This window comes from Hyaena hyaena, unplaced genomic scaffold (assembly GCF_003009895.1).
Source record: "Hyaena hyaena isolate Hyena2069 unplaced genomic scaffold, ASM300989v1 scaffold_464, whole genome shotgun sequence".
Lineage (NCBI taxonomy): Eukaryota > Metazoa > Chordata > Mammalia > Carnivora > Hyaenidae > Hyaena > Hyaena hyaena.
Genome location: NW_024081096.1, coordinates 249066 through 266472, shown reverse-complemented (window position 1 = coordinate 266472; position 17407 = coordinate 249066). Strand labels below are relative to the sequence as shown.

At 36.5% G+C, this 17407-nt stretch overlaps 2 protein-coding genes across 2 annotated transcripts in view; one reads left to right on the top strand and one right to left on the bottom strand.

The window, feature by feature from the left end:
* PRMT9 (protein arginine methyltransferase 9) overlaps positions 1 to 17407 on the top strand; it is a 38042-nt gene that overhangs the window by 17822 nt on the left and 2813 nt on the right. Inside the window, exons 8-10 of the mRNA XM_039253768.1 lie at positions 144 to 327; positions 3456 to 4173; positions 15223 to 15376. Coding sequence (XP_039109699.1) covers positions 144 to 327; positions 3456 to 4173; positions 15223 to 15376 — 1056 coding nt within the window. The remainder of the gene's footprint in view (positions 1 to 143; positions 328 to 3455; positions 4174 to 15222; positions 15377 to 17407) is intronic.
* The window catches only part of TMEM184C (transmembrane protein 184C), a 34436-nt gene continuing 28304 nt past the window's right edge, over positions 11276 to 17407 (bottom strand). The window contains exon 12 of the transcript XR_005532009.1: positions 11276 to 11454. The gene's annotated coding sequence lies outside the window, so the exon portion shown is untranslated. The remainder of the gene's footprint in view (positions 11455 to 17407) is intronic.

Sequence of the window (17407 nt, the reverse complement as noted above, 5' to 3'; positions counted from 1 at the left end):
CTATATGTGTGTCAAGATACTGATTTCCCCCGAATGATGCTGGGCAGATCTGTGAACTTACAGAAATGGAAAGTGATGTGATCATGGGGCATACAAATGTTAAATATATAAACTGCTTTCATCCCCTTTTACATTTTTGTCAGGAATTAAAAAGTCTCACAACTAAAAAATCTGGTAAAATTGGTGTTCCTGTGATTAAAGAAGGCATATTAGATGCTGTTGTGGTTTGGTTTGTGCTCCAGCTTGATGATGAACACAGTTTATCCACAAGTCCTAGTGAGGAAACATGTTGGGAACAGGCTGTCTACCCCGTAAATGACCTTGCAGGTATATCTTGTCTAATTTTTTTTTAATCTTGTTGCTTTAATCTTCTAAGCATTTCAATCAGTATAAAAAAATTTACGTGGAATATGAAGTTTCTGCTCAAGGGAGATTGATTAAATTTTTAAAAGCTTGCTTTTTTAAAAAGTAATTTTATTTTCATTTAACTTTTTTTAAAATTTTTTAAATTTATTTCAGAGAGAGAGAGAGACAGCATGAGCAGGGGAGGGTCAGAGAGAGAGAGAGGGAGATACAGAATCTGAAACACGCTCCAGGTGTTGAGCTGGCTGTCAGCACAGAGCCTGACGCAGGGCTCAAACCCACGAACCACAAGATCATGACCTGAGGCAAAGTCAGATGTGCTTAACTGACTGAATCCACCAGGTGCCCCTAAAAAGTAATTTTAAACAATTTATACACACACACACGCACACACACACACATAGTTAAGAAAAGAGAGTAAAACAACTGCTGCATACCATTCAAAAATATCTATCATTAAATCATTTCTTCAGCTCTGCTTACTCTGGTTACCAGTAGATAAGAGAATGCTAGTGCACCTTTTATAAACATAGTAGAACAGTACTAGTGCAGGGGTACTTCCTGTCTACAGAATCTGATGGCATCTGTGGAGCCACAGGTCATAGAAATGCATCATACACATACAAACAAAATTTTACAGTTTTAGAGGGCTCATAAATTCATGGGCTCCTGTAGAGAAGTTCTGTGTTGAAGACGTTTTTCTATTGAACCTTTTTGCCAGCAATTTGATGGGTTTCAGTATAGTTCACATAAGTTGTATTACATAGAAAAATTCTGGTTTAAACGGGGAGGTGATATGTTTCTCTTTCTGTTTAGCCTCCTAGTCAAGGATTTAATTTGGTAAGACCATAAAGTCATGGAATGCGTATAGTGTTGTGGCTAGTGTGGTGTTTTTGGAGTCAGTCAGGAAATTTGGATTCACGTCTTGGCACTGCTACTTACGGACTCCCTGGCTGGCCATGCTGGTTGTTTCAGAGCTTTTATTAGGTGATATACAAAAATGGGATGCTGCTCCCTCCTTGCAGGGCTGTACGGATTATCAGAAATAATGGATGTAAAATGCCTGTCATAGCAACTGGCACTCAGTAAGTGGCATTTTTTTCTTTGAGTTTATTTATTTTATTTTTAAAACTATAATTCCAGTATAGTTAACATATAGTGTTATATTAGTTTCAGATAATCAATGTGGTGATTCAGCAATTCTCTACATTACTCAATGCTCATCATAAATGCACTCTTTTTTTTAATGTTTATTTATTTATTTAGAAAGAGATTATGTGCATGTGTGTGTACATGTGAGTAGGGGAGGGGAGGAAAGAGAGGGAGAGGGAGTACCAAGCAGGCTTCATGATGTTAATGCAGAGTCCGATGGAGGGCATGATCTTAGAAATTGTGAGATCATGACCTGAGCCAAGATCAAGAGTCAGATGCTTAACCCACCGAGCCATCCAGGCATCCCCATCATAAATATATTCTTAATTCTCATCACCTATTTTACCCATCCGTCCACCTCCCTCCCCTCTGGTAATAAGTTTGTTCTCTAGAGTTAAGAGGCTGTTTTTTGGTTTGTCTCTTTTTATCCTTTTTATCCTTTGTTCATTTGTTATTTAAATTCCATGTATGAATGGAATCATATGGTATCTGTCTGTCTCTGACTGACTTATTTCATGAAACAGTATACTCTCTAGATCCAGCCACATTGTTGCAAATGGCAAGATTTCATTCTTTTTTTATGGCTGAATAATACTCTATTGTATGTATATACCACATCTTTTTTTCTAAGTTTTTAAGTTCCAGTTAGTTAACATACAATGTAATACTAGTTTCAAGTGTATACTATAGTGATTCAACACCTCCATACATTGCCCTGTGTTCATCACACCAAGTGTATTCCTTAATCCCCATCACCTATTTAACCCATCCCCCTACCCACCTCTCTTCTATTCCATATCTTCTTTATCCATTCATCTGTCAGTGTTCACTTGGGCTGTTTCCATATCTTGACTATTGTAAATAATGCTGTTATAAACGTAGGAGTATGTATATCCCTTGGAAGTAGTGTGTTTGTGTTCTTTAAATAAATACCCAGCAGGAGTAATTCCATTTTTAATTTATTGAGGAACCTCCATACTATTTTCCACAGTATTCCCACCCACAGTACACATCTTTGCCAACACTTGTTTCCTGTGGTTTTGACTTTAGCTATTCTGACAGGTGTGAGGTTATATCTCACTGTGGTTTTGATTTGCATTGCCCTGATGATTAGTGATGTTGTGCATCTTTTCATGTGTTATTTTTGTTTATTCTAACTTTCTTATAGTAATTTAGACAGATGGGCTTTATAAATTTTAATTCTTCTTAGGGAAAGGGCATTTTAAATGTATAAACAAAAGAATAACTTGTATTTTCAACCAGCTCTGAACACTGATTAGAAGAAATTGTGATTATACATTTACATTTTAAAATTTTACCAAGTTTGAAAGTTCATGGATAAGAGCATGATATAGTCCTTATTGTAAGACTTAATCCTTCCTTATATTATCAAATTCCTAAACATGGAAGAGTGTTTAAATATTTACAGTTAGAAATATCACTGATATGGTTCTATTGAATGCTGCCTTGTTCTTTTGGAAATTGCTCTTAGAGAAAAGAATGACCCTTTAAGCTAAAGTGAGATTTGGTAGTGATTCCTGACTTTTATTTATCTTTGTTATTCACTTCATTACTGAAGAGGATTGAGTGTCTCCTGTAGTCCTTCCCCCACCCCATAATATGGGGACATGATGATACCTAGTGATTGCAGTAAAGGAACTATAAAACTAATAGTTGGGGTCCAATAATGGAGCTCTTGAATCTCTTATGCCATTAGTTCATTGAATCTTCAAACTTAACTTCACTAAGTAAAGCTGGAGGGATTTTTTCTAGTTTTTTTGTAGGAAATGAATAGATGAATTCACTTAATTCTATTAAATCAATAAATGTAATCTTTCCTTTAGTAATTTCAAAATGGGGAAAGGTGGAGGTATTTGTATGATTCGTAGGCTTATAAATATATTAATTACAATTTTTTTCTTTCTTACTGTTTTGTGGAGACTACTGGATAAAACCTGGGGACCAGGTGATGATGGAAGTGTCTTGTCAAGATTGTTACTTAAGAATCCAGAATATCAGTGTTTTCAGTTCAGAACAGGAAATGGATGTTGGAAAAAATTTTAGCAAGGATAAAGACTTGTTCTCTTTAGGAAGTGAGGCTGAACTCTGCAGTGCCCTGGCTAACCTTCAGACCAGTAAACCAGATGCTATGGAGCAGATATGTATATTGGAATCCACAGAAATTGCCTTGCTTAATAACAACCTCTATCATGAAAGCTTTAAAATGGCAATGAGAAAAGTGTTGTCTTCATTGACTCCAGAGAAACTGTGTCAGGCCATGGATACTCAGTGTCAGAATAATGAGATGAGCTGTGGAAGTGGACAGAGTAATTCTGAAGAGAGCATCCCTGAACCGTTCTATGTATTAGATGTTTCTGAAGGCTTCTCCATTCTGCCCATAATTGCTGGCACACTTGGGCAGGTTAAACCTTACAGTTCTGTGGAGAAAGACCAACATCGTATAACTCTGGACCTCATATCTGAAGCCAATCACTTTCCTAAAGAAACACTTGAGTTTTGGCTGAGACATGTGGAAGATGAATCTGCTGTGTTGCAAAGGCCAAAATCAGACAAGTTGTGGAGTATAATCATATTGGATGTCATTGAACCATCTGGGCTCATTCAGCAGGAAATAATGGAAAAAGCTGCAATATCCAGGTAAAACACAAAATACACCTTTTGTATTCTGAGCTTAAATTAATATAAATTGTTTTAGTTCTTTAATGGCATAGCTGTACAGATGAGTTATGATCATTGTATTCTAAGCATTGAATATGTATTCTAAGCATATGATCAATGTTCTAAGCATTGCTTTTCAGGACATGCGACTTTATGCCTTTCTCTTTGTGTGCATGTCATTACTCATTTTTTTGGTCTGAAGAAATCCCTGCTCTGTAGGTGTGAAGAAGAGAGCCTGCTTCGAGATTGTACTGTCTATGTATGATACAGAGAATTAAGTAGAGATCTATAAGGACATATAAGACATTCAGGGTAAATAAGGCAAAATCAAATCTCATCTTTATGATATAATACATATCTTTAAGAAATGTATAGTATACAATTGGTATATTGGGAGAGCAAAAAATTAAAAAAAATTTTTTTAATGTTTATTTTGAGAGAGAGCGTGTGTGCACAAGTGGGGGAGAGGCAGAGAGAGAAGGAGAGGGAATCCCAAGCAGCCTTCACACTGTCAGCACAGAACCCAACTCAGGGCTCAGTCTCACAAACCATGATATCATGACCTAAGCAGGTATCAAGAATCAGATGCTCAACCAACTGAACCACCCAGGCGCTCCGAGCAGAGTGCTTCTTATGAAGAAGTCCCAGTCCTCTTAGGTCTTAAAATCTTTATTTTATAGTACAGTTATTTCCCTAAGATATTTTCCCTTTAGTGTTAGTTGCTGGAGTCAAACTTGATCCTAATATTTATTACTGAAAGCAAATTTGGCTAAGCTTCAAAGTCTTTTAGTCATGCTGCTCAGATTGGAAAAGATGGCAGTGTTTAACATTTGGGGATCCAAATTTGAGTAAAATGAATGTTATGGATTTTGAATTTTGTGATGTGTATATGGGTTGTTGTGTAGTATAGGATAAGTGGTGGGAATGCAGACCAGATTTCAATAGCAAAGGCAGATTATTTATTGAAAAAAAATCATTTGACAAAATCAGGAAAAAAAGTGATTATATGGCTAATTATATTGTAGGTTTCATATGCATTTTCTTTTGTTAACCGAAGTCGTCTTACGGAGTAACAAAAATCACCACTTTTTTTTTCTTCAAAACAATCTCGGACATATCATAAATTATGAGGATACAGAGATTTGACATAAATAAATTCATACACGCACATAAAATTTTAAGTAGATATACTAGATACAGTGTAGAATGTGGAGCTTAAAGGGTTGAAAGCTAGTCTCAGATTTGTCAATGAATTCCTAAAGTAGTGAAATTTTCTGTAAGTCACGTAATATCTCTCATCCTCAGTTTTCCTCATCTGTGAAATGAGGGATATTGCATTAGCCACCTTTGAAGGCATTTCAGCTCTATGAATCTTTAACACAAATGAAGTTTGACTTTTTTAGAAAGACAAACAGTTTACCTAATGGTTTATTTTATCTTTAGTTTCGATTTAATCTTTTTCCAATTTTTAAAAATTTTGATAAAATGCATATAACATAAAATTTACCATCATAACTATCTTTATTTTTTATTTACTTTTAAAGGCTAGTTTTTTAAAAGTTTTATTTATTTCTGAGAGAGAGAGAGAAAGAGAGAGAGGCAGTGTGAGTAGGGGAGGGTCAGAGAGAGAGGGAGGCACAGAATCCGAAGCAGGCTCCAGGCTCTGCGCTGGTAGTCAGCACAGAGCTGGACGGGGGCTTGAACCCACGAACCATGAGATCATGACCTGAGCCAAATTTGGACACTTAACCGACTGAGCCACCCAAGCACCTCTGTAACTGTCTTTAAATGTATAGTTTGGTGGTATTAAATATTTTCATAATGTTGTGCAACCATCACCTTTAATTATCCCCATAACTTTTTCATCTTGCAAAACTGAGACCTTATGCACATTAAACAATAACTTCCTATTCCATCCTCTCACCAACTGCTAACAATCATGATTCTAGTCTCTGCTTCTATGAGTTTGACTATTCTAACTACCTCCTGGAATCATACTATATTTATATTTTTGCTACTGTCTTTATTTCACTTGGCATAATGTTCACCAGGTTCTTCTATGTTGTACCATGTGTCAGAATTTCCTTTTTTTCTTATTGGCTGAAAAGTATTCCGTTGTATGTATATATCACATTTTGCTTATTCATTCGTTTGTTGATGTACACTTGGGTTACTTCCACCTTTTACTATTGTGAATAACAATTATAATGATCATGAGAATGCAAATATCTTTCAGACTTTGCTTGAAATTCTTTTGGATATATACCCAGAAGTGGAATTGCTAGGTCCTATGGTAATTTTTTGAACAACTGCTATGTTGTTTTCCACAGATGCTGTACCATGGCTGTACCATTTTATATTCCCGTCAGCAGAACACAAGGGTGTAAATCCTCACCACCACTTGCTATTTTCTGTTTTTTGGTTTTTGGTTTTTTTGATGGTAGCTATCCTACTCAATGGGAGAGGATATCTCAATGCTTTGATTTGCAATTCCCTATTAATTAGTGTTGTTGAGCTTTTTAAAATAAGTGCTTATTGGCCATCTATGTATCTTCATTGGAAAAATGTCTTCAAGTTCTTTGCCAACTTTTGAGTCAGACTGTTTTTTTAATTTTTAGGAATTCTCTGTGTATTTGGATATTAACTCCTTATCAGATAATTTACAAATATTTTCTCCCATTCTGTGGGTTGGTTGCCTTTTTACTTTATGGAAAGTGTTTTTTTTTAAATGTCTGTTTATTTTTGAGAGGGGGCAGGGAGGGACAGAGGGAGAGGGAGACACAGAATCTGAAGCAGGCTCCATGCTCCATGCTGTTAGCACGGAGCCTGACATGTGGCTGGAACCCACCAAACACAAGATCATGACTTGAGCTGAAGTCAGATACTTAATTGACTGAGCCACTCAGGCACTCCGAAAGTATCTTGCAGATTTTAACTTTTTATATAGTTCACTTTTTTTTTTTTTTTTTTTTAACTTTTGTTGCCTGTGTTTTTGGTGTCATATCCAGGGAATCATTGTCAGATTCTGTGGCCTAAAACTATTCTGTTTTCTTTTAGCTTTAAGTCTTTGATCCATTTTGATCCAATTTTTGTATATTAGAGCCGAGCTTCACTCTCTTGAGTGTGGATATCCAGTTTTCCCAATGCTGCTAGTAGAAAAGACTATCTGTTCCACACTGAATGGTCTTGACACTCTTGGCAAAAATCATTTCACCATATACGTCAAGGTTTCCTTCTGAGCTCTTTAATTCTATTTCATTGATCTACATGTCTCTCTTTATGTCAGTACCATCTTAACTATTTTCAAGTATACAGTTAAGTAGTTCTAAAGTATTTTCACTTTGTATATAATAGATCTCTAGAACTTTTTCATCTTGCAAAACTGAAACCTTATAACCACAAAACACTAATTCCCCTTGCCCCTAGCCCTTGGCAACCACCTTTCTAATTTCTATTTATATTAATTTGAGTATTTTAGATACTTCATATGTGGAATCATATGGTATCTGCCTATGTAACTGATATATATATCTTTCACTTACCAAAATGTCCTTGAGGTTCATCCATGTTGTAGCATGTAACAGGATTTCCTTCCTTTTTAAACTGCATAATATTCCACTGAATAAATATGCCATTAACCATTCATCTGATGGACATTTGAGTTATTCTACCTTTTAGCTACTATGAGTAATCTCTGAGATTCTGCTTTCAGTTCATTTTTTTAAAGTTTATTTTTGAGAAAGAGAGAAAGAGTGCAAGCAGGGGAGGTACAGAGAGGGGGAGAGAGAGAATCCCAACAGGCTCCTCACTATCGGTGTAGAGCCTGATGTGGGGCTCGAACTCATGAACCATGAGATCATGACCTGAGCCGAAATCCATAGTCAGATGCTCAACCAACTGAACCACCCAGGCATCCCTGCTTTCAGTTATCTTGATATATAACCAGAGGTGCAATTACTGAGTCATATGGTAATTCTATTTTTAATTTTTTGAGGAATCTCCGTAATGTTTTTTACAATGGCTGCACCATTTTACATTTCCACCACCAGTACACAAGGATTTCAGTTTCTCCACATCTTTACCAACATTTGTTTATTTTCTGTTCTTTTGATAGTAGACATCCTAATGGGTATAAGCTGATGTTTTATGGTTTGATTTGCATTTCCCTAATGATTGAGCATTTTTTCATATTGTTGTTGGTCATTTATATATTTTCTTTACAGAACTGCCTGTTGAAGTCCATTGCCCATTTTTTAACTGGATTTTTGCTGTAGTTGAGTTGTAGGAGTTCTTTATATATCCTGGATGTTAACCCCTTATGAGATAATATGCTTTACTGATATTTTCTCTCATTTCATAGGTTGCCTTTTCACTCTGTTATTGTGTTCTTTAGAATTTTTAAAGTTTGACGTAGTCTCATTTGTTTTTGCGTTTGATCATTATGTCTGGTCAAGTCTCTGTTGAATCCCTCTAGTAAAATTTTCAGTTATTCTTCAGCTCACAGTTTGGTCCTTTTTTTTAGTTTCTCTTTGTTGATATTCTCTATTCATTTATGCATCACTTTCTGCATTTCATTTTTTTTGAGCATCCTTATATTTCTTTTTAATTCCTTGGTAATTCTTGCATCTGTTTCATTAGGGTCAATTTCTGAATATTTAATGTCCTTTGATTGGGCCACATTTCCCTGTTTGTATGCCATGTTAACTTTTGTTAGGACTTGAACTTTTAGAAGAACCATTCATCTCTCTTGGCCTTTACTTTCTGGCTTTGTACAGGGAGGACCTTTACCATTCAGCCTGGCTAGAGATTCTGAAGACATCACAAGCTTTTTTGCGAATGTAGCTTCTTTGGGGCTTGTGTGTGTCTGCTAGTCGAAGTTTTGCTGGTTTCTCGTTGGGAGCTCCCCTAGTATCTGTCTTAAGTACTGCAGCTCCCTTGGTGCTATGGCAAGTCATAGTAGCAGAGCTCACCCTGATGACTGTCTGTGGAACTGCAGACTCTCAGGTCTTTCACCAAGCCAAGTGATCGCCTTTGTAATCTACCAGAGGTCCCTGATCGCCTTTGTAATCTACCAGAGGTCCCCAACCTGGCGCCCATTTTTTTGTCACTTCTTAGATTTCATGCAAGACAGAAACCACTCCGTTGGGCAGCACCCCCAAAAGTCAGAGTGTTGAATGTACGTTCCATTCTTCTCTTTCTCTCCCCAGCAAGAAGCTGGGAATTGGAAGTTTTCTCTTGATTGTATTGTGCTGAACCTGAGGACTGTGGCAAGTAAATGTGATACATTTTGCTATCATCTTCCACGTAGTTCAGGCTGTGTACTGACTAGTTTCTAGGTATCTCACAGAATCCGTTTAGTCTGTGCATTTTTTAAAGAGGGTTTTTTTTTTTTTTTTAATGTTTATTTCTGAGAGAGACACAGAGGCAGAGAGAAAGGGAGACAGAGAATCTCAAGCAGGCTTCATGCTGTCAGTGCAGAGCCTGAGGTGGGGCTGGAACTCACAAGTTGTGATATCGTGACCTAAGCCAAATTGAAGACTCAGATGCTTTACCGACTGAGCCACCCAAGTGCCCCTAGACTGTGCAGTTTTGGTTAAGTAAGTGTGAGAAGAGGTGAGTCTGAGGCTTCCTTTTCCACCATTTTACTTATATGATCATTTTCCTTGTACTTTGCAATAAGTTTTGAAGTCAGGAAGTATGAAACGTCCAACTTTATTCTTTGTCAAGATTGTTTTGGCTATTCTGGTTCCCTTAAAATTCCATATGAGTTTTAGGATGGGGTTTTCTATTTTGGTAAAAAATGCTGTTGGGATTTGATAGGAAGTGCATTAAATCTGTATAGCTCACTTTGGGTAGCAAGAATGTGGGATGTCTTTGCATTTATTTGTGTCTTCTTTAATTTCTTCCAGCAATATTTGTAGTTTTCAGTTTACAAGTCTTTTCTACCTGCTTGGTTAAGTTTATGTCTAAGTATTTTATTATTTTGATGCTATTGAAAATGAAATTGTTTTTTAAATTTCCTTTTTGGGTTGTGCATATTAATTGCAGAAATACAACTAATTTGTGTGTGTTGGTTTTATATCCTGCAACTTTACTGAATTTATTAGTTGTAATATTTTTATGTGGAATCTTCAGGGGCTTTTACATATATGATGATGTTGTCTATCCACAGAGAGAATTTTACTTCTTCATTTCCAATTTTAATGCCCTTTATTTTTCTTGCCTGATTGTTTCACCTAGGACTTCAGTGACTACATTGAATGGAAGTAGTGAAAGTGGGTGTTCCTTTTCTTGTTCCTGATCTTTAGTGGAAAACCTTTCAATCAGTAACATTTTATTTAAATGAGACCTTAAAAGGATTTTTAAAAAGCATTTTTGGTTATAAAAACAATTGAGCAGTGTGTTCTGAGTGATTAGTTATATTAGTGGGAAACGACTTCTGTAAAGCTACCAACTCCTCTTCCCAGTGTTTCTTAGTTGGGGGGGCGTGTCCTATTGGGAGTTTGGGTAGGATAGTGTTGTGGGTTTATTTTGTTACATTTTTTTCTTATATAGGATTGTTCTATGGATTGCAGAATGTTTGACATCTCTAGGCACTAAATGCTAGTAGTGCCCATGATTATTGTTTTAACCAGTCTTCCCTCTCCTCCAAATACCTACCTCCTGAGTAACAGTGAAGAACCAGTGCTTCTTTCCTTCAGCCCAAGCTATTGTACAGTCTCCTTACCTGGATGGGCAGGCTTATCTTGATTCTGGGGACAGAGGTATGCAGATACTTCTTACACAGGCCTCCTGTTATTATGGTCCGCGTCCAACAGAGGAGAGGTGTCATGACTGGTGAAAGAGGGTGGAGTTATATTTGGGATGAGGGCATCTGTCTCACTGGAACTCCTCCCAGCACCCCTAAACAAGGCAAGGGAAAATGAGCCATTTCACAGACTTAAGTATTTAGTTTCTAGCTACCTTTCTTTGTAGTCGTCGTTTTAAAATGTTCATTCTTAGACTTTACTCAGTCATACCAGATTAAAATACTGGAGGAAGTTTAAAAGTTTGGTACTTTTTTTTGTTTTTAATTTAAACACATTTAAAAACATCTTGTGTTGGGTCACAAGGAAACTGAAGAGTTTCTTCTCTTCAGAATTTTTGCCATTTATGGTTAGACTTTTGAGTTGGAACGTATTTTCTCATTGCTGAAGGCACAGATGGTTCAAAAGTATTATTTTGCTTTGCAGAGGATTCCATCGAGGAGTCTGGCAGCTGCTATGGTATAAGTGACAACAAAACTGTCAGTAAAACTAAGCAGAGTTTCAAGGCGATTACTCTTTTATCTAAACATAACTAAGGAGCATTCCTGTTAGTGACAGTAATATTGAGTTAAGGATTTGTATAGCATTTTATTTTTTTTTCTTTAAAATTTTTTTTTAATGTTTACTTCTGAGACAGAGAGAGAGAGGGAGGGAGGGAGGAAGAGTGGGGGAGGAGCAGAGAGTGAGGGAGACAAAACCCAAAGCAGGTTCCAGGCTCCTAGCTATCAGCACAGAGCCTGATGCAGAGTTCAAACTCACGAACTGTTGAGATCATGACCTGAGCTGAAGTTGGATCTTAACTGAGTTGCCCAGGTGCCCCATTGTATAACATTTTAGATTAAAATAATATGACCATGGTCTTTTAAAATAATTATATACTGCCTTTGTGTACACTATCTCTAGCACAGTTGTTAGTACTCGAGTCAGCCTTTTCTGACTTTTTAGCAGATAAAATTTTGATATTTTGTTTAGTCTAATTTTCTGAAATGATTTGATGTAATGCCCTCCCTTCCTTTTCCCCATAGATTTTTATGGTTGGAAGGTTGACTTATAACCTGTGTGCTTTTTCAGCTTGTAAATTTCGTAAAACACTTCCCTCTTGTGGTTACTGGGGATGGAGGGAATTAGTTAATAGCATAAACCTCTGTGGCTAGTCTGTCATTTGAGAAATTGTGATCTTAAGAACAATTAGATTTGGTTCCATTTAAATGGATCACAATTAGAGATAACTTCATTTGTTTAGAAAAATTAGTGCCATGAATTTTCAGGAATAAGCCTGATCCATTTGAGCAAAACAGGTAGATTTCTCCAGTTTTTTAGGAAGATAAGTTTTTTATCTGGTTTGGTAAAGATATAGACAGGAATTCTGTTAAGAGTTGTTGAATTTTATTAATTGTAGAGGTTAATCTCTACTAGACTTTACCTAAAATACTAGAAGTTGATAGGAAACCAATAACAAATGAACAAAGTACTACAGTCAGGTGAAGTCCTTTTTTGGGCTGATCTATATAATATGTAGGACTTATTTCAATGTAAATGATCATGTACTTTATTTACTGAAGAGAGATATTCTTGATTTAGGATTATGACTTGTGTCAATCAGTCTAATTGCATTATACGTAAGAATCATCTCTTAACTTTCCTTGCTGATTCTATGTTCATCAAATGACCCAGTTATGACTTGGCTTCCAGTGACCTGATCTTAGGGAGAGCTGTTACACCAGCAGTGAGCGGTCTGTTTCCTTATTGTAAAGTTTTCCACCAATTTTTTATTTTGAAATATTTCAAAATTTCAAACTTAAAAATGCAAAAACAGTAACAATGAATATAAGACTATTGTTTTTTCTTTATAACCTTCACTCCTTAACATTTAGAGTGTATCTCCTTCGAACAAAAGCTTTTTCCTACATATCACAATAAAATCACATTCAGGAAACGTTACATTGATAAAAATACTATTATTTAATATGTAGTCTATATTAAAATTTCCCCTGCTATCCCAGTAATATCCTATATTCCTCTTTTTCTCCCCAGTCTAGGTTCTAACCAAAGATCCTGCATTGCATTTAGTTGCCATCTCTTGTTGTTATAGTTTAATTGTCATTCTCATTTTAGATACAGTATTTTTAAATGGTTAAGGTGAGAGAATCAGTTTAGTAAAAGCCAGGAGAATTAATGATTTGAAACTAATTTAAGAGCAGAAATGCCAATGTGGTTTTAAGGAATGGGGTGTAGTTTGTCAAAATTTTAGTGACCTATTCAGGGAAACTGCGTAGCAGTTTCTCTCTCTCTCTCTCTCTCAGAAATAAACATTTAATAAATAAATAAATAAATAAATAAGTAGGTAGGTAGGTAGCTAGCTAGCTAGCTAGCCTGTCCTAGAAGTTCAGGTGGAAACCAGCCTGAAATAGTCAGTAAAAATGAGGGATTTAATGGTTGATTATAAATGTGGCAAATGAAAATAATGACTTGGTTTAAAGTATCCTCCAACTCTGTTTCATTTGATGGCAGTAGGTGAACTGTTTACCCCCTCACCCCTTCATGCTTCTCACAGCTGAAGTGTGGAGAAATAAGACTACAGGTGAGCATAGGTATAAGGGCCCTAAATTTCACATATGAACTAGTACCTGTTGTGTAGCAACAGGAACACTTGGTTACAAGATATACCACACTCAGCGAAGTCCAAAGATGGTATAGCTGCCTATCAGATATTTATAGTTTGTTCATAATTCTCTCAGTCCAGTTGCACTCTAACTATTAAGAGGCAATTACTTTTTTTTTTTTTTAATCTTAAGCAGTGTTGCTGATCACGCTGAGATAGCCATCGTTGCACCCTTCTGGGATTTTCAAGGTGAAACTAAAGTCATTTGTAGGAGGAAAATGGTTTTGTTAACACTTTACTCACACTCTTTACTAGAACATTTGGATTTTTAATTACTTTGTTTCAATATTTAACTTTTAATTTTGAAATAATTTCAGGCATGCAGAGAAGTTAAAGAATAGTACAGAGAACTTTTAACAGAAAGAACTTTTAACATATACCTTATGCCAGATGCACAAATTATTAATATTTTGCCACATTTGCTTTATTATGCTCTCCGAACTATTTAAAGTTCCATGCATCATGTTCTTTTTTTATATATAGTTTATTGTCAAGTTGGTATCCATATAACGGCCAGTGTTCATCCCAACAAGTGTCCTCCTCCATGCCCATCACCCCCCTTCCCCTCACCCCACCCCCGTCAGCCCTCAGTTTGTTGTCAGTATTTAAGAGTCTCTTATGGTTTGCCTCCTCCCTCTCGTTCACTACTATTTTTCCCTTCACCTCCCCTATGGTCCTCTGTTAAGTTTCTCCTCATATATCATGTTCTTTTACCCCTAAGTACTTTGGTGTATATTTCTAAGAACAAAGATAATCATTTATATAAGCATAATACAGTTGTGAAAATCAGGAAACATGGCCACAATAGTGATATCTAGTGTACAAATCTTACTCATATTTCATCATTTGTTGCAATAATATCCTTTATAGTTTTTTTTTTCTGTAGCTTTTTTGTTCCTGTCGAGGATTGCACATTGCATTTAGTTGTCATGTCTCTTTAGTCTCCTTTATTCTGGAACAGTTGCTAAGTCTTTCATGACATTAACAGTTTGAAAGAGTGAAGGCCATTTATTTTGTAGAATGTTCCTCATGTTTTTGTTTTTTATTATTAGATTTAGGTTATCCATTTTAAAGAGGAACATTACAGAAGTTTTGTCACATTAGGAGGAACATAGTATTGCTTTATCCCATGGTTGTTGATATTGATTTAGATCAGTGTGCTTAAATTGTATTCAACTGGGTTTTTCCACAGTAAGTTGCTGTTTTTCCCTTTGTAACTAGTAAGTCATTTGTGGGGATGATACTTGGAGACGATGCAAATATCTTTTTCCAAATAAAACTTCCACCCATAGTTTTAATATCCATCGATGACTCTTCCTGAATCTAAAGACTTATATCCATGAAGCCAGCTGGCTCTTTTCCTCTTTCATGGATCATTGGCCACTTTGACTTGTTGGGAAATTATTTCCAGTGGTTTACCATTCTGAAATACCAGCCAGTAACATGCAGTCCATTAGATTATGTACAATCTGTAGCTTACCAATTCATTATCATTTAGTTATTGGTATTTATAAAATGTAAGGAATCAAGATGATTTTTAAAACATTTTTTGTTCTCTAGATGTTTGCTGCAATCTGGAGGCAAGATCTTTCCTCAATATGTGCTGATGTTTGGGTTGCTTGTGGAATCACAGACACTGGTAGAAGAGAGTGCTGTTCAAGGAACAGAACGCACTCTTGGATTGAATATAGCACCTTTTATTAACCAGTTTCAGGTAAGTGCTTAGAGGAGACGTTCCATCAGGTAGCTATTACCCACCATCCACCTAACACTTTCTCCGTAGTTTAATCCAGTCATTGTGTTCAGTTGGATTAGGATGGTAATCAGTTTCCTAGAGCAAAGGAATTTATCAGTGAAAATCAACATAGTGATTAGAATTGCCAAGGAATTCTGTTGTTCCTATTGACAAAAGTCTGTAGATATTTTTCTGAACCACTAAGTGAAAATAGGATAGTAGGTTTAATCTTATGAAAATGGGTGCTTCTTATCTAAAGCGGAAGCAGTCAGAAAAAGTCCTGTGATCCAAACTCCACCCTTTATTACATGGAAACTTCAGGTTGGCAGGTGATAGATGTAAGCAGCTAGTGTCTAGACAATCTGACTGTTGTGGGTAAGAGTATAGGAGCCTAGGAAACTGAAGCTCAAGGCAAAGGCTTTAGTTGCTATTTGGAAAACAAAGACGCAAGATCTAGTGCTGGCAAAGACATTAGAAACAGAATACAGATTTGTAAGTTAAAATTGTGTGAATGTATAGAATGTAGGGAATGCATAGAATGCATAGAAGGGAAGAAGTTGGGGTTGAAGACAGAGGTGTGAAGTACCTACTGATGGAATACTGATATGTAAACCAAGGCAGTATTTTTGGGACATAGGATTTGGGTACAGAATTCAAGAAGTGATATCTACAACTTTTATTTTAAAGGCTATACATAGTAAGCCTTGAAGATTCAGTTAGATCTTATGTGAATAGTACTTCCTCAGCAAATTTAAGTTTCTTGAGAAAGTGCTTTTTTCAGGGCTGGCTAACAAGTTTTAGAGTTCATTTAATCTCAGATTTTTGGCAAGCTTAATAAAGACAATACACTTATCAGAAGACAGAAGTTTAGGGGCACCTGGCTATCTCAGTTGGAGGAGTGTGCGACCCTTAATCTTGGGGTTGTGAGTTCAAGCCCCACGTTTGGTGTAGAGATTACTTAAAAAAAAAAAAAAGAGCTTAAAAAAAAGAAGACAGAAGTTTAAATTATTTGTGTTGTTCAAAAATACCATCATCTCCTTTCTAGCTTATTCCCTCTTGATCAGCAATTCTTTGGTCCCATCAGAATCTATGATATTTTGATCTTGCCATCTTTTCACTATACTTCCCATCTTACATCCTCCCTTCCTTAACAGTTTGTTTTTACGATCTATATACTTTTCATATCCCTTCTCTTTGGTTTTTGTAGTGGCCTGGGAAAATAAGAGATAAGTTCCTGTAGTAATGGAGCTTGCACTCAAATTGGCAAACGACAGATAGATTATAAACAAGTAAAAAGATTAGTATGACAGATTGTTAGGAGAGCTATGGACATAAAACATGTTGAGAAATACAGGGAATGGGGGTATGTGATATACTGTTTCATAGAGGTAATGACTATGGGAAGGACTCATAGTTAAGCAAGGAGCTGAAGAATAATGAAGCAAACCATAAACAAGTCAAAGGACCAACAAATGCAATAGCCTGAGGCAAGAGCATGATTGGAGTGTTCAGAAACAGCAGGAAAAAACCATGAGGAGAGTCAGATGAAAGATGCGGTCAGAAAAGTATTAGGAGGGGCGCCTGGGTGGCTTAGTCGGTTAAGCTTCCGACTTTCGCTTAGGTCATGATCTCGCAGTTCGTGAGTTCGAGCCCCGCGTCGGGCTATGTGCTGACTGCCAGCTCGGAGCCTGGAGCCTGTTTCAGTCTGTGATTCCCTCTCTCTCTGACCCTCCCCTGCTCACGCTGTCTCTCTCTCTCTCTCCTAGAAATAAATAAAAAATATTAAAAAAAAAAAAAAAAGTATTAGGAACCAGATCCTGTAGAGCCTTTTGGTCATAGGAAGACTTGTACTATAAAAAGGGTGGAAAACAACTGGAGGGTATTGAACAGAGGAGTGACATGGTATATCTTCTTGTGTTAAAAGTAAGCTACTTGTGAGAGCAGGCAAAGGCATTATTGCAGTAATCCAGGAGAGAGGTAGTAGAGAGCACCTGGAAGGATAGTTACCAT